We start from the raw sequence: 27,120 nt of genomic DNA, 5'->3' as shown, positions 1-27,120 counted from the left end.
ACAGAAACGTTGGATTGGAATGAGAAATCCCACTTGGCAACTTGTTTGAAAAGCCATCTAGGAAGAACATTATTATATTTTATATAACAATGATATTAAGTCACTTAGTGGCGAGTTACAATGTTTTGGGATGGATTCTTGCCATCTGCTGATTTTTCTGATTTACAAGATAATTTAAAACTGGAGTTGTGTACAAATAGAGAATGTTCTAATGACTAATTAAGAATTTTAGGTGATTTAGAAGGAGCTGTTCCTCTAACAGCCATGCTACAAAGTCATAGAATCGGTCAATCATTTCATGGACCCCAGATTAAGAACCCCAGATTTTGTCTGACTTGTACCTGAGCATGACTCCCTGTAATAGCATGCCTGACAAGGGGTCATCCAGACATTTCATGAAGACCTCTTGGTGAAGGGGGGGAACCTTCTACCTCCCAAGGCAGCCCATGACACTTTCAGTCAGTGTTAATAATTGTTAGGAAATAAATCCTACTTATTGCTTCTAGTTCGTTCATTAGTTTAGCATTTGTTGTTATTTAGATGTTTTCCAGTCCAGTTGGACTCTTCCTGACCCTATTTGGGATTTTCTAGCTGGAGTGGTTGGGCATTTCCTTCTCCAACTCATTCTACTAAGTGACTTGCCCAGGGTCATACACTTTAGCATTTATTAAGTAGCAGTTACCTCTCAGGCATTGTGTTAAGTACTGGAGATGGGGAGAAGGCACATAAAAATCAAACTTTCCTGGATTTCCAATCTGTTCTCTTTGGCCAGTTAGAGCTTTTGTGATGCTGAGACCCTCTCTTCTTGTCATTTTTCATAAAAGGTCTAGAATGGAACCTTTGATTCTTTGTGAGAAGTAAAGAATAGCCTTCTACACCCCTTTCCCAAGAATTATTGGAATTCCATGTAAGATAGACTTCCCTTAAAGGAAGAGCTGTGCTCCCAGAATACTTTTTGTCAAGCAAATTGTGCTTTATAATGGACTCATTATAATTTGAGAAAATTTTCCCATTGGCCCCAAGCAGAATGCACTGCTTGCCACTGAAATCCCAGGACTCCAGAAGTCAAGGAAAAACTCTTGCTACCTGTCAGAAACCAGGAAAGCATTTTCTGTTTGGAAATGGAACTTAAGAAGTAACCTCCTCACCCTTCCCTCAGGGAAAACTGTCCCTGCATGTTAAAGATGTTCTACAGGCTGTAATTGTGCTCCCCATTCTTAAATCTCAAGTGTAGGAATATGCCTGAAGTGTTTTTAATACGCTCCTAGAATGTGATCAAACAAGGGAAAAAGAAAACTCAGAGAAGACATGGACCTTCATTGATAGAAGGAGTTCCCTATCCCAAAGGAAACCACAGACTATCTCTATCCCTGGATAGTCATGAATGTCTATAGAACGTACACTAAACGTCAATGATGATTTGAAAATGTTTGACAGAAGAGTTTTGGGTGTAAATTATTTTCCTTTCCAATATCAATGCTAGATAGGCCTTATCTTCACTATTTTAACTGTTTTCTGCTCAACTTCAAGAGTTTGGCATTACATTTTACCACTAGTACCCCATTTTCTGAGGGGCAGCTAGATGGCATAGTAACCAGGCCTCAAGTCCAGAATACTCATCTTTGTGATTTCAAATCTGGCCTCAGATACTTCCCAGCTGTGTGACCTTGAGTGAGTCCCTTCTCCCTGCTTGCCTCAGTTTCCTTATCTATAAAATGAGCTGGAGAAAGAAATAGCAAACCACTCTAATATCTTTGCCAGGAAAACAAAGTCTCTGTATAGAGCTGTAAGGCACAGCTGAACAGTAACTGTTTTATATTCTAGGAATCTTTGTGTTTTGATGCTCTCCATCCTACTGGGACTTAATCAGAGGATAACAACAATACTACCCAGCACCTGTAGAGCATGTCAGTCAAAATTTCTTTCATATAGATTGTCTCATGGGAATCTCACTGCAGATTTTATGGATTATTATCCCCATTTTTCAGAAGAGGAAACAGATGTGATAGGGTTATGTTAACTAGTGTGTGTCTTTGTATATAGTGCCTGACACCTAATAGGCTCTTTAAAAAAACAAAAAACAAAAACCCTCACCTTCAGTCTTAGAATCAATACTATGTATTGGCTCCAAGGCAGAAGAGCAGTAAAGATTGGGGGGGGGGGGTCAAGTGACACAGCTGGGAAGTATCTGAGGTCAGATTTGAACCTAGGACCTCCCATCTCCAGACCTCTCTCTCAATCCACTGAGCTACCCAGCTGCACCTAACAAATAGGTTCTTAAATGCTTGTTAATTGACTTATTGGCACTTATCTCTTGAGTCTCTAGAATCTAGACAGTGCTCTCTCTCTGCTGTGCCACCTGGATACATGCTTTATACATTATCAACACCCAATTACCTGTACTAATTGAAGTTAAAGGCAATATGGATAATTCTGTTTTAGAGGTAATCCTAAAACTCTTTTAAACCTCTTTAGTTAATTACACTAATTTAAAGTTAGAGATAACATGGATAATTCAAATTTAAAGGTCAGTCGCATCCTTAAAACTCTTTGAAGCCAATTTCTAGTATTTAACTACTTTGTATATATTTTATTTATTAAATTTATAATTATTCTATGTATGAATATATATATTTATAGGTGTATATACACATGATTGCACATACATACATGTGTAACATACCACCTATACAGTAATTGCACACATGATTGGGTATTCACACACATATGTACCCACATACATGTGCATATAAATATATCTACACACAATAGGGGCATAATACATTCTTGTTGTCCAACTACTTAACATCTTTTGCCAGAGTAATTAGTAAGGAGCTGTTCCTTCCTTTATTACTAGTGCAGGGAGGAAACTGTAAGTATAGAAATGTCAATTTGAAATCTAGAAACCCCCAAGTTTAGTTAACTTGAAGCTGGAGACCCCAAGTTTGCCCTGGGTATAGACCCCATAAAGTTTTTGGGGCTGGGCTCTGGCCAAATATTTGGACCTGTCTCTTTCCTGATAAAGACTTGGTTTTCCTGACTACTTTAGTAATTCTGTGTTGTTAAACCAGAAAAAACACAGAACTATTAAATTGTCTGAAAAACCACGTCTTTCATTAAGGAGAGGGGCTTGGCATAATTCCTCTCAGGCCTCTACACAGAGCCCTGAGACTCTGGTTGCTCTGGACACAACCCCTGGGAATGCCAACCTGGCTAGACTGGACAATTCCGAGGCCCCATAGAATTTGGACAATTTATATATATATACTCTTTTAGTGGAACCGAGGACTGAGGATGGGAGAGTGTAGGTGATTGGGCCTACAATGGCCACAGAGAAAATGAGGAGCCCTGGACAGGATTATCTGTGAGAGGCTGATACTTTACAATGGATATCTCTCAACATGCTTTGGAGCAAGTGGTCTCCAAAGTCTGTCTGTCTGTCTGTCTGTCCGTCTGTCTGTCTGTCTGTCTCTTTTTCTTTCCATCCCTCCTCTTTTGTTCTCTCTTAACACTTTTAGGACATAGTCCCAATACTGAATCAACTATATTTGAAAATTAGAAGAAAAACAATACCTAGTAGTAAGTGTTTTAAGATGATTGTAGTCCTTCCCTCATTCACTCTGTTAAACTAGAAAAAAAACAAAACACAGAACTATGAAATCATCAGGAAAAAACATGTCTTTAATCAGAAAAGGAGTTTGGCACCATTTCTTTAGGCCTCCAGAGTCACAGGCTCCAAACCCACCCAGAGCCCTGAGGCTCAGGCTACTCTGGGAGTGCCTCCACGCAAGATGACAGGTCCAAGGAATAAAAGAATTTGGGGCACTTATCTCCCTTTTGGGGGCACCTAGGGACCTGGGAAATATGATTGATTGACATTAGCATGGTTACCAAGAAGTGAGAGTGTCCAAACTACCCAGATGGGAGACAGGCAGGCTAGGGAAAGGAACCGTGGCCAGAGGCCTGGGGGTCAGAGATTGGACTATTTACAATGGACACTAAAGGGAAACATCCAGACCAGGCTGAGCTACCTAAGGAAGGACTTGGACACAATGGGAGAAGCTCCTAGGACATAAGGGTATTTAGCATTTGATTCAAGTCTGCTAACTCTACCTGACCAGGGCCCTTAACTATCTTATGGTCTGCAAGGGCAGGCCGAGATTCCCTGCCTCACTGGGAACAAGGACAAGCTTGGGGTCTCCATCTTCCAAGCTGCCTCAACTTGGGCTTGCTAGATCCCAAGCAAACACAGACTGTGGGGTCCCCCAGAGGACAAGCCGACAACTCCAATAGTGGAATCACTGACTGAAAGGGTTGGGGTTTTTAACTGAGGTTGGTTTAGGTTCCATTCATCTGGGAACCTACTGAGGACACAGATACTTTGGCTGAGTCATCTGGATGGTTAAGGAAGAGTCAGTACACAATGTTGCATTGTGCATCAGAGGAGAGTGTGATGAAGAGGTTAAAAATAACAGCCCTCCTCCCCCCCTCCCTCCCTCCGTCCATCCCCCCCCCCCATCCTGATCCCTAGTGGGATATTTCCGTTGGCCACATGAGGAACCTGACATTTGATTCATTCAGGAGGACTTGCCTTGGTCTTATAAAACACAGCGACAACTTAGGGAAAGGTCAAAGCCAAGTGCAGGGCCAGTGGGAACTTCACGTTGGCATTTCAGGTGAAATAAATGAAAGCAAATCGAAATAACCAACATGGTGAAATGTCTGGTGAAGATCCAGACTCGGAGAAGCCTCCACTTACACATGGTTAACCACTGCAGCAATAACATCTTTGTGCGGCTGCTGAGACACGGCGCCAGGATCACAGCGAGAAATGTGGGTATGTTACGTTTCCCTTGTTGGAACTCCGTTTCTGGGGACTTGGACTGACTTGCAGCTGCCTTTGCTCAGGCATTTCAGGCAGAGCGGCCAGCTGAGAACTTTAGTGACAGGATTCTTATTTTTTATTTATAGTGGTTAGGAAAGGGGAAGGGAGGAGGAGGAGGAGGAGGAGGAGGAGGAGGAGGAGGAGGAAGAGGAGGAGGAGGAGGAGGAGGAAAGACATGGCCAATCTACCTTCGTAACACGTGCCAAACAGAGCAAATTGTTGATGGCTAAATGAATGGGAGCTTTGACTAATGAGTGCCCTCTGGAAGCAAAAGGGCTAGAAAGCAGATTCTCAGGGCAGTGTCCAGGGTAATGGGTGGCCAGGGACTGGTGAATAAGGGATGAGGCAGAACTGATCATTTCAACACTGATTGCACAATGATTGTCCAGGGGTGGGAAAAGTAAGCTTGGGTCATCAAAGCATGAATTTCTCTCTTTTTTTCTTCTACAATGTGTGATAAAAGTGCAATTTGATGAGGCAAAATCAATGAAGTTTACAGAGTTGAGCCTCTAAATTCTTCGGTTCACCAGTTATTAATTATGTGCCTTATTCAAGATATAAAGAATGATAGAATCTGGTCTCTGTGCTCAGGGAGTTTACTATCTGGTGATAGTAGGTGAGGAAAGGATACAAGGATAGCTGGCGTGTATGTGATGCTTTCAGGTTTGCCTACTACATGATGCTGTGAAGTAAGCATTACAGGTATTATTATTTCTATTTGAGCTGAGGCTCAAAGAATAAGCCTTTTGACTATGCCATCCCTGTGATCTTGGGGGAGACTTTTAACCTCTTTGGGCCTCGGTTTCCTCATTTATAAATTGATGCAGTTGGACTAAATGACCCCGAAGACCCTCTCTATCTCTATATCTGTGACCCTAGGCAGCTAGGTGACATAGTGGATAGAACACTGGGTGAGGAGTCAGGAAGACCTGAATTCAAATCCAGTTTATGACACTTAAATAATTATGTTGTGTTGCAGAGCTTAGTCTCTAGAAGGGCTACAAGTTAACCTCTAGTTTAACTACTTAATCTCTATCTGCCTCCACTTTCTCAATTGTAAAATGGGGGTAATTATAACACCATCCTCAAAGGGTTATTAGGAGGATCAAATGAGAAAATCTTTGTAAAGTGCTTAGCCTAGTGCCTGGCACATGGTAAGTACTTAATAAATGCTTGTTGTTTTCCTTCCCTCCATTAAAGACATTTAAGTTACAGGCTTGCCAAAGGCAGTGGAATCTGAACCTTCTTCCAAGAAACCAAAAGAACAGAAAGACTTATGTGGCAAACACTAGAAATGAAGTGACAGGTACACAGCCCTCTAAGAAGGGCTTTATATTAGCAAATATTGGGATTTTTTAAATCATGGAAGAAGCTAGGTGGTTAATTGGATAAAGTATTAGAGTAGAGAATGGAAAGACCTATATTTGAATCTGGCCCCAGATCTTATATCTGTCTGACTCTGTGCAAATCACTCTCTCTGCCTCAGTTTCTTCATCTGTAAAATGGAGATAATAATACCTACCTTGGAGGTGGGTAGGTGCTATTTATTTACTTATGTAAAATCTTTGTGGTTGTGAGAATGAAATGAAGTAACACCTGTAAAGTGCTTTACCAACCCTAAAGAGCTATAGTAATACTAGCTATCATTATTATTATTATTTTAAAGCAAGCAGATGAAAGGACATTGAACTAACTGAATCCTATTGAATAAACACATGGTTTTGGAGGAGATATAAGCCTGTAGGCCTTCAGGAATTTCTGTCTCTGAATGTGCAGGAGCAATGTGGTGTAATGGATAGAGAACTGGTCATGAAGAAAGGAAGATTTGGGGTTTAGTGCTGCCCACATGCTGGTTCTGGGACCCCTGGGTCAGTCACTCAATGTCTCACTACCTTAAAGGTCTAAGTTTCAGAGAAAAACATCTGCATTGATAGAGGAATTCTTCTTCTACCAGTGTAATCAGGTTTAGGACTCATTCTGTCTTCTCAAGCATGCCAATCCATCAAAAATAATGTGTATAAATTAAGGAATTAATAATTTAGTAATACATTAATTTTTTTTTATCAGAAAAGCACAGACGTGTCTTAGAATCATTTAACTTGTGACATGGAAATTTAACCAGGAAGAAATTTTTTTTAATGGAATATATATATGAGATCCTTATCACCTCTAGGGAAAATCTATAATCTTCAGTTTGGCATTCAAAGCTCTTTAAAATATGGCTCCCTCCTACCTTTCTAGTCTTCTGACACCTTGCTTATCCCTATGGTCTTGAGATTCAATGATACTATCCTTCCTTGAACATGATAAATCATCTCCCACTTCTAGGCACTTTCCCTGGCTATCCCCCATGCCTGGAATGCTCTCTCCTTCATCTCCACCTCCTGGCTCCCTTCCAGTCTCAGCACAAATTCCTTCTTCCAAGAGAAGCATTTTCTGATGTCCCTTTAATGCATATGCTTTCCTTTACATATTATCTGCAATGTATGTTGCTTTGTACAAAGTTATTTTCATGTTGTCTTCCCTCTTCCTCCCAATTAGACTGTGAGTTCTTTGAGATCAAGAAGTATCTTTTCACCTTTCTTTGTTATCACAATGCCTGGCACAAAGCACTTGCTTAATAAATGCTTACTGCCTATCTTGATCAACCCCCAATTTATAAGGGTATAAATGAAGGACAATAATTTAGTAATAAATTGATATTCCTTATCAGAAAAGCTTGACACAGATTCCTTAAAACAGAATGGAATTGGATTCTCTCTCTGGAGTCCAACTGGGCTCCCTCCTCACAAGGCTTTGTAAGCCTCCCAGACCTGGAATGAGCAAAAAGAAAGATGAAAAGAAAGAAGGAAAGAAAATGGAGAGGTGAACTAAGGAGCAGCTGCTGCAGAGAGTTCAAAGGATGCAAAGTCAGGACAGAAGAGCATCATCTATGGGGAACAGAGATGCTTTATAAAAGCTCTTACTGAAAGTCCTTTATAGCCTTAAATTTTCCCAACAATCTGGGATTTAGGCAGCTTTTTTCTTACCAGAATCTCCATAGCCTTTCCTGTAGAATCACCTGAGAGGTGGAGGCAAAACTCTTATTTTTTATCTTTCTAGTTCTCTGGCAGATCTGAGGAGGCCATTGGAAGTGCTGTTTCACTTGTGAATTCAGGTGGTCTAACCCTATCAAAAACAGAAAGCCTCATCCTGAATCTGTTTCCAGGACTGGTTACTGCTCCCTGCTGACCTTTTTCTGTCCCTATTATTCCTTCTAGATCTGAGTGGAAGAAGAATATATTCTTATGCCCTCCATCCCCTTCAGAATAGCTCGAAGGCCATTGGATGTCAATCAAAAATTATGATGGAGCCAAAGATCGCTAGTAGGCAGACTCCCTTTGAACCTAGTTGTTGTTAGTCTACTAAGATGCCGAGTTTCAAAAAGCTGCACCCTCTGCCAAGGATAGATACAGCTGCCAGCCAGTGGGCATATGATACGTGTGCCTGCCTGGTGTTGAGAGGGTCATGAGTCATGCATTTCGGTTTCATAGACACTCCCAGGCACACAGAGAAAAACATTGTCAGCAACGGGGTTAGAGACTGTAAATAGTGAATAGGATAGTGAGACATCTACAGACAAACATCTTGTTAAGCAGTTGCTAGGGCAGGGAATTGGGATCTAGCAGTTGAATGGTGTGAGCATTTGGGACTTGGAATCATTTAACTTGTCACATGGAAGCTTAACTGGGAAGAAATCGGGAAAAATTAAACGGCGCCTGCATTGGTATTTTTTCTTTAAGTTTATGGAACTGTAGGGAAGTAGAAAAGAGTGGGTTAAAGGATAGTCTTTAGGGAAGTTTTACAAGTTTCAACTATTTAGAAATTTTGAATTTTCCAGGTTAGACAGCTAGAGAAGATAGCTAGTACTCTAATGAATGAATGAGATAGCTCACTGGAGTTTCTGACTGTTAATGCTTGATTTAGACTGATAGCATTATTACAGAGTTGGATCTTTTTCTCCTCTATGCCTTGCTCTAGATTTACATAGCAAGTGTGTTATCTTTATGGGTGTATTTGTATTTGTTTTCATGCCTCTCCTGATTTTTTTCCCCCTGAGTCATCAGTCTTGAGTCTATATAATTTTTGAAAAGAATAGACTTGAGTATTTCAAGAATGTTTAGACAGTGTGATATCTTGGGAATCAGAAGTCCTGTAGTTAAACCTTTGCTCTACTATTTACTCTCTGTATGCGGTGGGATGGGTCTTTTCATTGTTCAGAGCCTCAATGTCCTAATCTGTAAAAATCTAGGAAATGAACTAGGGGATCATCGAGTCCCCTTTTCAGCCCTAAATTATATCACCAACCACATCAACTGCTTTTCTAGTCTGATGTGCTTTACCTGACAATGAAAATCCTCATTGGACTAATGTGACAGTTATAGCATGTTTTCATAAGAACCACAGACCATTAGGGCTTGAATTTCAGACAGCCCTTTGTACCTTTTGTGCTTTATTTTATACTCCTGCTTTGTTAACCTTAAAGAGCTATTTAAATGTGAATTACTCTTATTGTATTGCATGATAGTTCTTTGGAACATGGACCACTTCCCCTATTAGATTGGGAGGTCCATGAGGGCAAGGATCCTACCCATTCATTTTTGAGAATATGAAGCTGGGCTTGGAATCAGGGAGGGGGGGAAGAGTGGACATGAAATTAAAGGGCAGAGAGACCCACTTGTAGTGAAATCTACGTAGGTAAGGCAATTCACAGTGAATCCTTGGTCGTGAAGTTTACTGTCTTTGCAGGGTGTTGGGGATGGGTGAGTCATTCTACTGGTTGCCTGGGCTTGCTCCTGGCAGGGTCTGGTGTCTCTTCCAGGCAGGTCATTCTGCTACGGGGCAGGTTACTCGGTTGCTAGTCAACTGCTAGGCTAGAAATGGACAGATCTCTGCCTCTGGGCAGCTGCTGCCATATTGGTCTGGGAAAGTTGTTTTTGCCCCTTGGCTGTTGGACTAGGCTGGACAGTTTGCTCCGATGTGGGGCTATTTGCCTGGCCTGGAACTGGTGGCATGTGCTCATCCACTTGGCTCTTGACAGGGCATGGCAGCTCTCTAACTTCTTCTAAGGCATAGAATGCTTTATTTTATATCCAAAATGGCTTCTTCCCCATAATTTCAATTTCTCCATCTTTTCCAGTATCTTTACCTGAAATCTTTTAAAGGCTATCCATTAAACATTTAAAATGCTTTACAATTTTTAGATATTATATAAAATGTCATTTATATTTACTTATATGTTCCTCAGCTTATAACATGTGCTTTGAATCTAGCAGTTATTGTTTTGGGGTTGAAAACTTCATCTACTAAATGCTTTCTTGGTGCCCTAAATTCAAGAAGGCTACATTTTAATGGGGAAAGATCATGCCTTAAGGGGGAGCTAGAAGGTGTAATAGATACTATTTGAGGGGTGTATCTTTGCCTACCCTCCTCCCTATTCTTTCCTCTTCCTCCCTCTTCAGAAGCTTTTCAGCTTCCCTTCCCCCCCCCTTTCTACTGTGAACTATCAGATTTCAGCAGAAATACTCTTTTCTCTTCTTTTCTCAGTGAGGGTTTATTTGGGGAAGACAGGACAAGGGTAGAGGATAAGGTAAGAGGGGTAGGATTCTCTACAGGGAGCCTTGGTTAAGAGGATAATGAGGGAAATGATGGGTAAATCTTCATAAGTGGGAAAAGGTTCTTGTCAATGAGATGGAGGAATACACATAGGAAGAGCAAGGAGTGGCCTGGATGCCTCAGGAGAGTCTTTTTAAAAAAAAAATTTTTTTTAATTAAAAACCCCTACCTTCCGTCTTGGGGTCAATACTCTATATTGGTTCCAAGGCAGAAGAGTGGTAAGGGCTAGGCAATGGGGGTCCAGTGACTTGCCCAGGGTCACACAGCTGGGAAGTGTCTGAGGCCAGATTTGAACCTAGGACCTCCCATCTCTAGGCCTGACTCTTAATCCACTGAGCTACCCAGCTGCCCCCTCTCAGGAGAATCTTTAGAAGAGAAGGCTAAAGGGTAGAGCGTCTTCTTGGTGAGTTGCTGACCCTGGAGATATGTAGAGAGGGAACAGGGGAGCCTGGAAAATCTTTTCCCTCTTACTTTGTCTCTTTGATTTTGATATGCTTTATTACTGCCTTTTAATTTGCATTATAATTTTTCTAACCCCTCCACAGGTGAAATCCTCTCTTGGGGGAAAAAATGGAAACAGTTAAGCAAAAACATGTTGATAAAAGTGATTGTATCAGACAATACATGCAATATTGGGTCTGAGTAGTACTCCCACTTTCTCTCATTTGGAGGAGGCATGTTTCATTTTCTGTTCTCTGCGACCTTCATTGTTTTTTTCAATTCTTCAGAGTTTGGCATCTTTAATTTTGCTGAAGATAAAGATTGAATAGTGACACCACTCAGTCATAGCTTGGTGACTCTGTGCCTGCCTCTAAATTACTTTCTAGAACGGTTACATGAATGTCTTAAGCAAATTTATACACTCTACAGATCCTTCTCCCTCTAGGAGTGACGGCCAGGGGAATTGTAGGGAGATGGCGTCCCTAGGGTGTTTTGTTTGTGAATGAGCTGTTCTCTATTCTAGAACAGGGGAGTGTTTTTACCCTGGAGCTGGGTTTTGACTATAGTCAGAGGACGACATGTCCCTGAGAACATTCTTTGGACCATTCTCCTTACTCAGGGTGTTCTTGTGCCAGAAGTCATGGGACACTCCAGTAGGCACTTAGCCCAACATTGCTGCTGTTGTCGCTCCTGCTAGTATAGGGCCAAGAAAAGAAAGCTCCCTTACTCTAAAGAGCTGTGGATTCAACCATATATTTTAGTCCCTTTCTCTTAGTCTCCTTATTGAATTTAAATGAAAGCTTCCATATTTCAGAAGAACCACAATTTCAGCAATGTGGGACCCTCCATCCAGACAGGTAACAATCCCTTCATTTTCTTTAGAAGTTGGTTTTATAAACTAGAATGTCTCCAATGCTTATCATAGCCTGTGGCACATAAACTTAAAAGATGCTTGTTGGGTATTTCATGGATAAGTTGCTGTGGCTTCTCAGTCACCAGGTGGTATTCATTTTTTTTTTTAATTTAGCTCTTCTAGTCCTCATTTGGCAGATATACCGTATAATATCTAGGCTTTTACTAAGAGACTTTCCAGTTTGCTGGGACTTGCTAGATCTGATTCCTTACAAGGATAGGTTTTTTAAAATTTAAGAAACCAGAATCACTTCTATTCTATTATTTATCCATCCACAAGCATCTACTGAGTGCCTTCTATTTGCAAGGTATTGGAGATACAGAGACAAAACCAAAACATTTCCTGCCTTCATGGAGCTTATATTCTATCAAGGGACAAAAAATGTACATACAGAAGCGAATGCAAAGTATATGCAAAATAAATACAATATTTATTAAGATATAGTAAATTTTGGGATTTTAAATGAATAATTTAATATTGAGAAGGAAAGGCACTAGCAGCTAGGAGAATCAGAAAAGACCTCATAGAAAAGATGTGACTTGATCCAAGCTTTGCAGAAAACCAGAGATTTTAAGATACAAGATGCATAATCAGTGGACATAAATTTAAAATAACAAATTTAAATCCTACCTTCTAAAGAACAGTAATATCAGGGCTGCTATAAACAGTTATAATTGAAGATGAAATAAAGAAGAGAGTCAGTTTGTCCGCAGATATGGTCATGCAATGATAATGATTTCCATGATGTTTTAAGTCTTGCAAAGGGCTTGTCCTATAACAACCTTTTGTGGTAGAGAGTACAAATATTATTTTTTTTAAGTTTATTTAATTAATTTAGAATATTTTTCCATGGTTACAGAAATCACGTTCTTTCCCTTCCCTCCTCCCATCCCTCTCCCATGGCACAAAGAACAATTCCACTGAGTTTTTTACATGTGTCATATTATTAATATTTGCACTGGGGTGATCATTTAGAGTCTATATCTCCAGTCATATTGACATGGGCACTGTACTCCAGAAACCCAGGCGAACTGTTATCAGTTGTTGTTTTTCCTGACTCTGAGACTAAAAACATCCAATGACCCCTCTAGGGTCCTGAGATGACTATCTTCCTTTGATCGTCCTCTAGATCAACAGAAAGATGCACCTTCAAGCCATACCTTGATCCTATCAGACATCTGTTTGTTCCCTAAAATTAAGGAATCTTTATGTCCCCAGGCAGATCCCAGTATGATCACCCCACCTCATGCCTGCGTGACTATCTGTTGTGAAAAATGTATAAAATCCCCAGAACTGATGTCATCTGGGGGACAGCCTCTCCATCCACGCTGTTCCCATGGAGGAACAGCCTTTCCTTTCATGCTGTCCTCCCAGGGAACTGCTCCCCACCTTGCTGTTCTACCTTGCTATCCTCCTGGCCACTCTCAACATTACTTTCTAAATTAATAAATCTCTTTTTGTTTTTAAGCTAAGTTTTGGAGTCATTGCATGCTTGCAAAAGGTATCTTTCCTGAACCCAAAAGGCTATCCTTCCATGCCCATAACAATATCCTCATCAACCCATGTGACCAAGCAGTTGGTTTTTCTTCTCTGTTTCTGCTCCCACAGTTCTTCCTCTGGATGTGGATAGTGTTCTTTCTCAGAAGTCCCTCAGAATTGTCCTCGATCATTGCATTGCTGCTAGTAGAAAAGTCCATTACATTTGATTGTACCACAGTGTATCAGTCTCTGTTTTCAAGTTCTCCTGGTTCTGCTCCTTTCACTTTGCATCAATTCCTGGATGTCATTCCAGTCTCCATGGAATTCCTCCAGTTCATTATTCCTTTTAGCACAATAGTGTTCCATCACCAACATATACCACAATTTCTTCAGCCATTCCCCAATTGATGGGCATCCCCTCATTTTCCAGTTTTGGGCCACCACAGAGAGCACAGATATGAATATTTTTATACAAGTCTTTTTCCTTATGATCTCTTTGGGGTACAAACCCAACAGTGCTATGGCTAGATCAAAGGGTAGACATTCTTTTGCCGCCCTTTGGGCATAGTTCCAAATTGCCCTCCAGAATGGTTGGATCAATTCACAACTCCACCAGCAATGAATTAGTGTCCCTACTTTGCCACATTCCCTCCAGCATTCACTACTTTCCTTTGCTGTCATGTTAGCCAATCTGCTGGGTGTGAGGTGATACCTCAGAGTTGTTTTGATTTGCATCTCTCTGATTATAAGAGATTTAGAACACTTTTTAATGTGCTTATTGATAGTTTTGATTTTTTAATCTGAAAATTGCCTATTCACGTCCCGGTACAAATATTATTATCCCTGTTCTACAGATAAAGAAACTGAGTCAAAGGCTGAATTGTCCCAGAGATTACATATCTAGCCAGAAGTATATCTGGGACTCAAACTCAGGATTCCTAATCTGAAATAGAGCAGGCTTCACACTTTACCACATTGTTTTCCAAAGACATAATAGCTTGAAGTGCACTTAGAGACATCTAATCCAACTCCCTTCTGTTATAGATGAGGACACTAAGTTCTAGAGAACCCTTTTGTTGCATGCCCAAGATCATGTAGGTAGCTCCCAGCTGAAGGAGAATCCAGTTCCACAGACTCCTAACTACCTCACTCTCCCTTCCTCCCTTTTTCATCTCTGAAACTGTCTTTAGATCTGTATTCTGTTTCCCAACAGAAAAAAAATGGGTATGACCTCCTGCCTCAGTCTCCTCCATTCTGTTTTCTTTGCAATTCAAGGAGAGAATTTGCTTTCTGAAGCATTGCTAAGCTAAGCAACAATGAATTATTCAAGAAAGTTACAGCTGAGTTTGCCTTTGTAAAGGAAACAATAAGTGAGCAACAGGTATATGTTCTCAAAAGGATCCCTTGTGATGAATTTATGGGAGAACATGAATAAAATTACACAAGATGGGCAGAATGGATGGGCAATGATCTGCATCAATCAGTCAATAAATTCAGCATTTGTTAAGTACTCATGATGTGTTAGGCACCATGGTGGCTGCTGAGAATATAAAGAAAAAGGAAATATAATCACTGCCCTTAAGAAGCTTATTTTCTTGGCTGGATAATTCATATTGCTGAGACTTGGGATATACTAAAGTCTATAGTGACATGCACATAGGAGGTGCTTAATAGGCATCTCCTGAATGAATTGACCCCACGAATCAGTTGGTCCTAACTCTGCATGAATTTCATTCTAATCTAGGATCCATATAGAGGCTGCTAATCTAGGAAGACTGGGTTTGATCTAGATTTGAGCTCCTATAGAAATAGCTTCACAATGTTAGATCAGGGCTTCTGGTGTGTGGAAAGAACTTTTCTTTTGGCTTCACAAAAATACCATCCCATGACTTTTGGACTGTCCTACAAGGACCTTAAAGCCATATTCCTTATTCTTTTTAACGGTCTCCACAGCTTCATGCCCCTCTGAAGTCTTACCATCATCCTTGGCTCCCTCATCACGAGGGAGAATTCCATTATCAGATCTCCAAAGGTTTCTTCCTTGGAAGTCATGCCTTTTATTCTCCTGAATGTGTCAGGAGTTCTGGAAGCCTTAACTCTTTTTGGATTTAGTCTGTTTTATTGTAATGTGAAGGATTTCTCCCTCTTTTCTCTGGACTGAGCATAGTATCTGGGCATTCTGCCACCCAGAGGCGACATGCCTCAATGACTGCTGCCATTATTTGGTTTACCAAATCTGTGGTTCCTTGTCTGTTCCCTTTGTAGCTCACTAGACTGATAGTGGTGGTGGTAGTAGTTGTTAGTCATAGTAGTGGTAGTAGTGGTAGTGGTAGTAGTAGTAGTAGTTGGGGATGGAGGGATGGAATCTGCTGTAGAAAAACCTACCTGCTACCTCCTTATATTTGTATAGTCTCTCATTATTTATTAATTATTTATGAATTATTTTTTATCATGAGTACAGATCATACTCTTAAAGATTTTATAGAAATGGAGATTAGGCATATGGATTAGTACTTTGATGTCTTTTATGTATTAGTTTCAAGGCAGAAGAGCATTAAGGGCTAAGCAATTAGAGTAAAGTGACTTGCCCAGGGTCACACAACTAAGAAATGTCTAAGGCAAGATTTGAACCAAGGACTTCCCCTCTCTGGGCCTCGCTCCCCATGCACTGAGCCGCTCAGCTGCCCCTAGTAGTTATGAATGTCTTTTCAGTTGCCTTTTGGTCATTGGGACAGAGGTCTGAACTCTAGGAAAAGTGACAGGTTGAAGTGCTGCTGAATCTTCTCACTGTGACAGGGGAGGGGCCCCAGGAAGTCTGGAATTTTGAGAAGCCAGAAGGTTCTGAGTGTCACACAATAAACCCTCCGCCTTTCTTTTGGACTCTTTCAGATCTTATAAGTCCTGAGCTGCATGGCAGCCAGCACGGATTTTGTGTCTTATTGTATTTGACCAGGTCTGGTCCACTCTCTTCCCCCAAACCTTCTTCAATAGTCACTTCAGTTTCACAGGTCTTATTGTGTCCATGAGTGGTAGAATCATAATGCAGCAGTTTTATTGTAATTAATGACAAGATTAGATCACTGGAAGAATGTGGACATATTATTCTATTTTCTACATATTTATTGTTCTCCCTCTTTCATCTATAAATGTTTCTAGGGTGATCTGGCTTGTTTGAACCTTGGGCAAGGCATTATGCAAATTCATGATTCCCCCTGCTTTGCTTTTTCTTGTTTTGTGAAAAGGTACAGTTACTTAGTCAATCATTTTGCAAACATTAAAAAAGAAGTTATTATAATGCAAAACACACTTCCACGTTGGCCACTGTGGTAAGAACAAACTCATCCAAAGCCCAAATCCCCAAATAAAATCATAAAAAATGGGAACAATAGCATGCTTTGATCCCGATATCCAACTCCAGCAGTTCTTTCTCTGGAGATGGATAGCATTCTCCATCATAAGTCTTTCAGAATTGTCCCAGATCATTGCCCTGTGGAGAGCAGTCCTATTTAACAAACATTTATTAAGTGCCTTCTATAGGACGAGCATTGTGCTAAGCACTAGGGCAGTGATGATAAACCTTTTAGAGATGGAGTGCCAGGCCCCACCCCCACCTCATCTTCCAGACTGAGTGCCGTGTCTTATGGTACCCAGGGGAGGGAGGAAGCGCTCCCATTGTCTGCTGGGCAGGGGGGAGATGTGAAAAAATATCATCAGGTGTGGTGGAGAGGGGGAGAGGAACAGCTCCGCCCGAGTCCCTCTGCCTCTCTAGTAATGATCTCTGCATGTGGGGGGAGGGTAGCCACATGCCCAGAGAGTGCTCTGTTTGCCATCTTTGGCACCCGTGCCATAGGTTTGCCATCACTGCCCTAGGGATATATATATATATACATATATATATATATATATGTATATATATATATGACAGTACCTGGTTGTGAGGAGTTCACAGGCTGATAATAGAAAAGATAACACACAGACAAGTATATGCCAATAAATTACCGACAGGATAACTAGAAATAACCAAGGAAAATTAGGTGGTATAGTGTATAGAGCTGCTGGACCTGGAGTCAGGAAGACTTGAGTTCAATCTTTCCTCAGACACTTACTGGCTGTGTGTGACCCTAGATTAATCACTTATCCCTATTTGCCTCAATTTCCTCCTCTGTAAAATAAACTGGAGAAGGAAATGGCAAACCACTCCAGGGTCTTTACCAAGAAAACCCCTCATGAGTCATAAAGAATTGGACGTCACTGAAATGACAGAACAACTACAAATCAGAGGGAACAACACACCATAGAAAGGAGATTAGAAAAGAATTTCTGGAATAGATCAGATTTGAGCTGGGACTTGAAGGAGACCAGGGTAGAAGAGCATCTTAGGCATGGATGACAACTGGCCCAAATCCCCAGAGGCAGGAGAAGGAGTAGCTTGTTCAAAGAACATTAGGAAGTCTACCGTCACTAGATAGATCCCACCTCCCAAGTTTAGGGAATCACCAGTTATAATAGATGAAAACCATCGTGTCACCCCAAGAAAGGACACACGGTTACCGTTGAGCTTCTGGAGGGCAAAGGCCGTTTTCCTTTTTTCTTGTGTACACAGTGACTCCTTAGTCAATGCTTTGTGATTGATTGGAGTTTCCTCTCTAATGTCTTGGAAATACACTCCTGCTTCTCCAGGACCTGTTGTGGCAACTCTTTGTGACCAACTAAACTTCTATAAGAAACAGGAATAAAAATTTTTTTAAACCCTTACCTTCCATCTTGGAATCAATAAATACTTTGTATTGTTTCCAAGGCAGAAGAGTGATAAGGGCTAGGCAATGAGGGTCAAGTGACTTGCCCAGGGCAACACAGCTGGGGAGTGTCTGAGGCCAGATTTAAACATAGGACTTCCTCTCTCTAGGTCTGGTTCTCAATTCACTGAACTACCCAGCTGCCCCCAATAATTTTAATCAATGTATTTTCTTCATTTTCCATTTTTCAGAGTCAATTGTTTCTTTGAATAGGTTGGGTTGGAATTTTTATTAACCATTCCGTGTCTTAACAGTCAGTTCACAAGCATCAGGATTTGTGAGCTCATTGATGCAGATGTTTCTTCCAGTGACTGGTCATCCTATGAGGCTCTTATTTACATTTCCCCATAAATTTGCTCTAAGTGGCTTCCCCAGTAAGTTAAGGGACACTTTCATGTTTTTTTTTATATCATATGCAGTTAAATTTTGTTTTTAAAAATCACTCCAGTATACAATCCATTCACTCAAAATATATTAGGTCTGTTCTTGTATCTTCTCCCTTATCTGAAACAATAAGAATTTTTTTTTGGGGGGGGGCACTGGAATAGGAGATCTGACTTCATATTGTATCCTTTTCCGCTTCTTATCTATGCAATTTTTCCATCTTTCTCTTGTGGCTTTCTTTCCTCTTTCTTGATTTATGCACCTTATTTTGCTGTGGAATGAGCATGAACCAAGCACCAGGACCTTAGATTCTTAGCCAGCAATTAATGTCGAGACAAATTAACTGAATCTAGAAACTACAGGTTACCCCATTCTTTGCTTATAGGGGTAAAAGAACAAGCGTCAGAGGGGCAATGTAATTGAGCAAAAGGGTCATGTCAGGGAGGAAAAAGACCTTGGCAAGGAATAATATTGAGAAGGAACTATGGGATGGTATGAGAGAGTAATTTGGGAAAGTAATATAAGGTAGTAGAAAACAGGGGGCAACTGGCTGACTCAGTGGATTGAGAGCCAGGCCCAGAGATGGGAGGTCCTACGTTCAAATCTGGCCTCAGACATTTCCTAGCTGTGTGACCCTGGGCAGGTCACTTAGCCCCCATTGCGTAGCCATTACCACTCGTTTGCCTTGGAACCAATACATGGTATTGATTCTAAGGTGGAAGGTAAGGGTTTAGAAAAAAAATTATAAAGTAGTAGAAAATAGGAAGGGAGAAAGATAAGCTCAGGCCTGAGAGGTGAGATAAATAGGTTTAAATATGGACTAGAATTCCTTCTAGCTTTAAATCCAGAACACTAAGGCATGACATGTTACATGAAAATCAGTCTACAAGTTTTTGCTAGATACCAGGTATGGTTTCAGGTGAAGAGCCTACAAAGACAAAGATAAAGTGGCCCCTGCACTAAGAAGCTTACGTTTTTTGATCAAGGTGACAAAAATGCATTTGCAGAATAAATAAAAAAATATTGTTATTAGTATAATTATTTTTGAGGATGGGAGGAGGCACCAGGAACTAATGGGAAACAGGGAAGATTTCATGGAGAAAGTGTCACTTCCAGAGTTTTGACAGAAACAAGGGACTGATGAGCAAGAAGTGCATTCCAATTATTGTGAAAAACTAGCGCTGAAGTATGAGTACAGGAGGAGAGAGACTAGTTAGGCTAAACCACAGACTGTGGGCAAGAAAAACAGGAGGAAATATTTTCTTCCTGGGTAAGGATTCTCAATTACGTGTAATGTTTGCCTATCCTCCTTTATAAATGAGATATAACATTGATCTATGTGAAAATGGTACGGAACTTGGAGTTTAGAGATATCATATATTTCCTCACTTCAAATCAAACTCTTTATAGTTTCCTTTTCATTGTGAAATTTTTTTTCCATTGAGTCATCCACATGTTATGATTGGTTATAGAATGACGGGAAATTCTTGGACTTATAATAATTATACTTTTTGTAATGGGGAGGTTCCTTTTTATTTTTAAACCCTTACTTTCTGTCTTAGAATCAATACTAAGTACTAGTTTCAAGGCAGAAGAGCACTAAGGGCTAGGCAACTGAGATTAAGCGATTGACTTGCCCAGAATCACAGAGCTAGGAAATATCTGATGTGAGATTTGAATGCAGGACCTGACTCTCTCTCAGACCCCTTTTAGAGGGTCTGACTCTCTACTTACTCAGCCACCTAGCTGCCCTGGGGAGGCTTTTTACTGAAGTTTCTTAGAGTTATGAAAATGCTAGAAATGAGGAAATATTTGATGATTTGTAAAAGATCTTTACATATACTTCCAGTAAATCCTACTTATTTTTTAGGCAGAAAAATGCTTCTTCAATTTATATGAGGAATTGCCCTTACAATTAGGAAAAATTGGATGTTTTTTTGAATTTTGGCTAAATGTACATAAATGAAACAGACAATGAAATGGTTCCTTGATTAAAAACAAACAAACAACCTTGCCTTCCATCTTAGAATCAGTACAGAATATTGGTTCCAAGATAGAAAGTCAATAAAGGCTAAGTAATTGGAGTTAGCCCAGGATCACACAGCTAGGAAGTATCTGATGATAGATTTGAACCCAGAGCCTCCCATTTCTTGGCCTGGCTCTCTATCCATTGTGATAATTAAAATGTTTGGGAGCAAGGGAAATATATATATATATATATATGTATATATATATATATATATATAAATTATGACCACTGAAATATGTTTTCTACTGTGTCTTGGTTTTATATAAATATAAGATGGTCGCCAGGGAATATATTCCCAATTTATGAATATGCCCAAGCCAACTGGGTTTTATAGAGAAATTTAATTTATAACACACTGATTAATCAATAGAAAAAGAGAGAAAGTAAGAAAGGAATAAGAATGAATAAATCAGTCAGTTGGTTTTATCACTCACCCAAGATCTCTCTAGGTAAGGCTTCTCATGCCAACCTCAGGCTCCAACTTCAAGAGAGCCTCCTTTCAAGAAATGTTTCCAGAGCATTCTCCTCCTTCAGAGCCAGCCTTCTCTCCTGGTCCTCCAACAGAGCAACCTCCTCAGTCCTCCTTCAGAGCCACCTCGCTCAGAGCAAAACCTCCCCCCAGAGCAAAACCTCCTCAGAGCAAAACAACTCTCTTCCCTCTGTCCTCCGACCCCACTATCTTTAAGGAAACTATCTAAGTTCCCTCCCCTCAGTTCTCACATCTACCAATCACTGTCGATGTCTCCCCTGTGCCAATGGTGGCTCTAGTTTAACCCAGGACCGCCCAGAGGTCTGTGGCTTTGCACATGTCTGTTGAAGGTCATATTCTCAAATAATTAAATCTTGATCTTTGCTGCAGCCCCTCCTAAATCCTGTTACTCTAAGTAGGGTGGAGATTGTATTTTCCAAGACCTGGTTCTGTCATTCCAAGTATCTCTATTGTATCAATTCTAAAATCAATCATGACTCAAAGAACTTCCTGTTCTATGCTTAAGCATAGGTCAAAACCCTTTCCATTGTTTAGCAAAAGGTTTCTGTCCTAAAGTAGTCTTAAGTAGGGAGGAGAAGGATCCTCCCATGCCAAGGGGTTTCACATTCCAATAGAGTTCTTACTATCAGTAGGAATTTTTTTCCAAGTATGAAATTTCCCAATGGGGAAATTTCCAACATTCATAAGTCTAAGAAATTTTAAGGTTTACACCATTGAGCCATCTAACTGCCCCTGGTTCCTTGATTTATGCAATATTGGCATTGTATATTATTATTATATTATATTATATATTATGACAGTCAAGACAGTCGTGACAGTGGTATTTTTTTCATTCCCATTAGGGCAACTTCTTTATGAGAAAAGATTGAACACAAAGCTGAGTTTCACACAAGTGGCTGTGTTGAAATATTAAATTATAGCTTGTGCTAGTCTTCTGTGGTACCCTTAGGTCCACCTTGGATTTGCTTTATCAGAAAACTGGGAAGATTTTTACCAATAAAATACTGTCCATTTCAGAATGAAGATCTGTCATACAATTACAGGTTCAGAGTTGTAAAAGATCTTAGAGGCTACTGAGTCCAACATCACATTTTTTTTCAGTTAAGGAAACAGAGAGGTTTAAGAGAGTTGCCCAGGGTCAAAGTTAGTATTTGAACCTGAATCTTCCTGACATAACACACATTAAACTGAAGGACATGGAATCGGGAAGATCCAAATTTAAATTTCTCCTTCCATATTTCTTAGCTGTGTGATGCTGAGCAAATCCCTTAACCTCTATATGACTCAGTTTCCTCATCTGTAAAATGAGGGGTTTAGACTTGTTGGCCTCTATTGCCCTTTGACCTCTAAATAGATCTTCTTTCTCTAATCCACTGCATTAGAATTTTAAAATTTGACTGAGACCAGAGATTTATAAATTAAAGTTGCCTGTCTAGTCACGATTACACACAATCAGAGCTGCTTTTATTTTATTTTATATGTTATTTTATTTTTTAAACCCTTACCTTCCATCTTGGAGTCAATGTGTATTGGCTCCAAGGCAGAAGAGTGGTAAGGGCTAGGCAATGGGGGTCAAGTGGCTTGCCAAGTATCTGAGGCCAGATTTGAACCAAGGATCTCCCATCTCTAGACCTGACTTTCAATCCACTAAGCCCCCCAGCTGCCCCCCAGAGCTGCTCTTTTAAATTGTGAACTTAGAAAGTTATCTTTTGGACTTTCTAGCACAGGCTTTTCTGCTAAAGTAAAGATGTCCTTATCTATTTTCCATTCACATAACAATGTCATTGGAAAGAAACTCAAGTTTTAAACAGAAAAACAACTTTCTCTTGGCAGGTATTCCGTTGCTGAGAGAAGATGACCGCACAGCCCCTGTGATATCTAGCTCACCAATAAAGAACCTCAGAGAATATGGGGACTTCTCAAGGGAGCACGAAGAGAAAATCAAAGAGGAACCTTTGGCCATCTCAGAGCTGGTCTACAACCCCAGCACCAGCCTGCTTCCCACTCCAGTGGATGAGGACGAGATTGACATGCTCTTTGACTGTCCTTCCAGGCTTGAACTGGAAAGAGAAGACACGGATTCGTTTGAGGACCTAGAAGCAGATGAAAACGCTTTTTTGATGGCCGAGGAAGAAGAACTGAAGGAAGCCCGAAGAGCTCTGACGTGGAGCTATGACATTTTGACAGGCAACATCCAGGTGAACCCATTTGTCAAGAGTTTCTCCAGGCTCCTCGTTGTGGGTCTGGGACTGTTACTCTTTGTGTTCCCTCTCCTCCTCGTCCTTTTGGAGTCAGGCATCGATCTGTCCTTTCTTTGTGAAATTCGTCAGACACCAGAATTCGAGCAGTTCCACTATGAATATTACTGTCCTCTCAAGGAGTGGGTAGCAAGAAAAATAAACTTCATCCTCTACTTGTTGGGTTGCTCATAAAATTACCATATTATGTGACTAAGGGCTATATTCAATACTAGCGATTTTTTTTTAAGCAATTGCCTGGTTTTTAGAAGGGTCATGGGGCCATCAGCAGGTAGTTCTTTTCATTCTTCTTCCATATATAACAGACTGTTCAACTCCTTAAGTTAGCTTTTCATAATTCAATACACTTAAATAAGTGAAAAATCAAATAAAACATTATTTTAATTATAGGCCAGAGTGATGGCCCTATTTAAGTAACCAAAAAGATATTTATTTTTATTGCATTGTAGACTTACTTGCTTACCTGCTGTACCATATAACATGATGCAGAGCTAACTTTTTGCTTCCCTTTTTTTTTTTTTAAGTTTGGAGCATTATAAGCTGTAAGGTTCAGAACCTGAATTTTAGTAAAATTGGAGGAAAGCGTTTTTGAATATACTCCTTAGTGCAACAATCTCTTCTAACCAATGCCTATACAAGCAAAGTTTATGCTGGGTTTTTGTTGTTTTTTTTAAAAATATTTTTATGTGTTCAAAATATTTTGGTAAATTTTTAGCAAAAGAAGTCTTCTGAAGTTATTACGTGTACAGATTGTAAGCTTAATGCACAAATGGCACATGGGAAATTTTTTTAATGTTTTGGCAGTGATTTGTTTTTAAAAAAAATATTTTTGGCTGGACAATTCTGTAATTTGTTATACCTGCATATGAGATAGCAGACTGTTAGGAAAATGATAGAAGAAGTTCAGGAAACAGAAGATAGAACGGGGTATTTTGTATCTTAAAAAAAACACGACGATATTACCCATGAAACGTGACAAAAATTGCTCTGGTAATCTATTTCTGAATATCTTCCTTCTAAAGTGTAGGGAGACAATATCCTTGTCCAGTCACCTTCACCTGCATCCTGTTATCTTCTATCTCAACTGATGCAGCAGAAAGTCATTGGAAGAGAGTGAAAGTGAATCCTAAGAGGGCATTGGGTCCCCATGCTAATTGTACATTATGTACATAACGAGAGAAAGAGAAGGAAAAGAAAAAAGTAAATAAATAGAAGCACTTCTAGCCAGGATGGGGAGTTGAGGGGTGGTAGTTTAACTGTAAGAAAGCCTTGGGAGATATGGATTATATGATGATTTGAAATAATGAAGTGTGGAATCCGGGTGGATAGAAATGTGTATTATTACAAAATATGTTCAGGAAAAAAAAAAGGAAGAAATGTCAAGGCAAGGATCTTGTTCCCTCAATCTATTCATCATGGTTCTGTGAAACTAATTCCGGCAGTGATTGGGTAGGAGAGGGTGTGTGTACGAGTGTGAGTGTGTGAGAGAGAGAGGCAGAGATAGAGACTTTCTACATGTGATAGTGTCCCCATATAGGATTTAATCCAATTTGCAACACCATTTACCCACCCCGAGCACTAATTCTGACTTTCAAGCTTCCTTGTAGACAGACAGGGCTCACAGGGAGGATGTGGAAAATTTGTTATGCATCTAGTAGCATTCCTTTTTTTTTTTTAAGTGCAGCATCTTTTAGAAGAAAATGTTCCTATGGCCCCATAGGAACTTTTCTCCTATGTAAGGGAGAAAAAATGATTTAGTACCCTTCTTTTAGTATTTAAACCATGGCTGTGGAGCTTGTTATCTTACCAGAGAAAGACTATGTCCCTATTAGAAGGACCACAGCCTTCACAGGTAAATGACACAAAATAATCATGTTTGGTTTATAATAATCCCTCTTCCCTCCTTAATCTCACTACTCCCCCCTTCCCAATCTTGGAGCTTTTTCTATAATGTGAACCTCATTTAAAAAGAGGTTGGTTAACCTATGGACTCTTTGAAACTCTGTTGACCCTTTAAAAATGCCGTGAGCACATTTTTCAAAATTGCTCTGTAATTTCTTATCTAGGCATATATACAGATATATAGATATAGATGCCTGGTTTTTGGTGCTAAGAGCCCCAAATTGAAGGCTCTGGATGCCTCATTTAGATATCTGATTTTGCAAATTGGATTTGAAAGGTAGCTTATGAAGCCTTTCTCTACTTGGGTCTGAAATCATTTAAATAATTTCAATTAAATTAGCTATATTAGAATTTATAATCTTAAATTTCAGTGCTACTCTTCATATGGTTTCAGTAATTTATTATACCTTCTATTAATATAGACAAATCCAATAATATGATGTACCTTAATTCTCTGGTCCTCCAACTTTTCTCCATTTGCTGTCTTAAAGAGTTTCACAAGTGAAGAACTTGGGAAGTAACGTTTCATTAATTTATTTGATTTCTTCCAATTTTTTCATATTGCTTCATATTGTAAAGCTATTTGTGAATCTCTGAAATGGTTATGCTCTAGTGAAATCTACTAAACTATTTTTCCTTCTTAAGATGAATTAACCTCTTTCCCCACCACACTATTATTTAATATCTTACATCCTGTTCCTCAATGTATTGATCAATGTTAGGAAGAGGTGTTTTAAATAGTAACAAATCCAGCTTAAAAAAAAAATCCAGCTAAACATCCCCCTTTTCTTGGATAGAATCCCACCGTGAACAGAAATGTTTGTGAATAGACAGATTGGCTGAAATATTAAGACTCTGATGAGTTTCTAAAATTAGAACAAAAGCTCGGACTGGGATTCTTGAATGTAAAACTTCAGCGTTGCATTATAGAGCTTTGGAGATAATATGAGGTTTTTGGGGGAAATTTTTGCCATCCATTGGCTGACCAAATAAGGACAAGATGACTTCTGGAAATGAACAGTACAAGATATGGTAAGAGATGAAAAGGAAGTGTGTGAGTATGTGTATATACCATGTTTTCCGTCTGTGTGTGTTTACATATACATGTCTTTATCTATATGTATATTTATACACACAGTAATGATATGTATTTCACATACATACTGGGTCCCATTTTACCTTGCATGGGCATCACTGGTATTCATTCGCTTTTCCCTGCAGATGTTGTGGTGAGTTAAACTCACAGAGTATTTAATTGTTGGTGATAACAATTGTGTGTACATCAATGGATATAGATCGCACAATGAGATATATACATAAACACACACAGACTATTGGCTTCAGTGCTCATGAAAGTCGGATCATAAAGAATTTGTAGGTTGTGTTGTGTATTCCTGTCTGTGCTTTGAACTATCTTGTAAAATGTTATGTATTGGGGATATATTTTGTGGTTTGTCTGATATTTATAAACACCGCTCTGGGAAGAATAAAATATGGATTGTTGATTATTTAATTGAATCACTAAAGATCTGGGGGGACAAATACCTGTGATTCGAGCCTTATCTTTGTACAGTGAATTTCACATTTCTGTGTCAACACGGAGATTGTTTTGTATGTCAATATGGTGGCAGGATTCCCTAATAAAACTACTCTGGGAAGAAATGAACAAAATGAAAGGTCTCGCTGTTGTGATATTGTCGGTGAAAGATGTGAGATAAGATGTTTTCTGTCAGTAACTTTTTATACTCCCTTCTTATGAATGAGGACAAAACCAATTTAAACTATAAGAATTTTTTGAGTTTGGACATTTTTGAATGTGCCGCAATATGACCCCAACCTACAAGGAAGATGATTAAAAATATGTCTTTTGGGACTCTCTGCCAAATGA

The 27,120-nt window shown here is 39.7% G+C and overlaps 1 protein-coding gene across 1 annotated transcript in view; it reads left to right on the top strand.

The window, feature by feature from the left end:
• The window catches only part of FRMD3 (FERM domain containing 3), a 339,234-nt gene extending 312,331 nt beyond the window's left edge, over positions 1 to 26,903 (top strand). The window contains exon 14 of the mRNA XM_056806290.1: positions 22,906 to 26,903. Coding sequence (XP_056662268.1) covers positions 22,906 to 23,504 — 599 coding nt within the window. The 3' untranslated portion in view covers positions 23,505 to 26,903. The remainder of the gene's footprint in view (positions 1 to 22,905) is intronic.
• Positions 26,904 to 27,120: the final 217 nt, after the last annotated feature.

This window comes from Monodelphis domestica, chromosome 7 (assembly GCF_027887165.1).
Source record: "Monodelphis domestica isolate mMonDom1 chromosome 7, mMonDom1.pri, whole genome shotgun sequence".
NCBI classification, from domain to species: domain Eukaryota; kingdom Metazoa; phylum Chordata; class Mammalia; order Didelphimorphia; family Didelphidae; genus Monodelphis; species Monodelphis domestica.
Note: the sequence above shows the minus strand (reverse complement) of the source record. Positions and strands in the feature narration are given on the sequence as shown.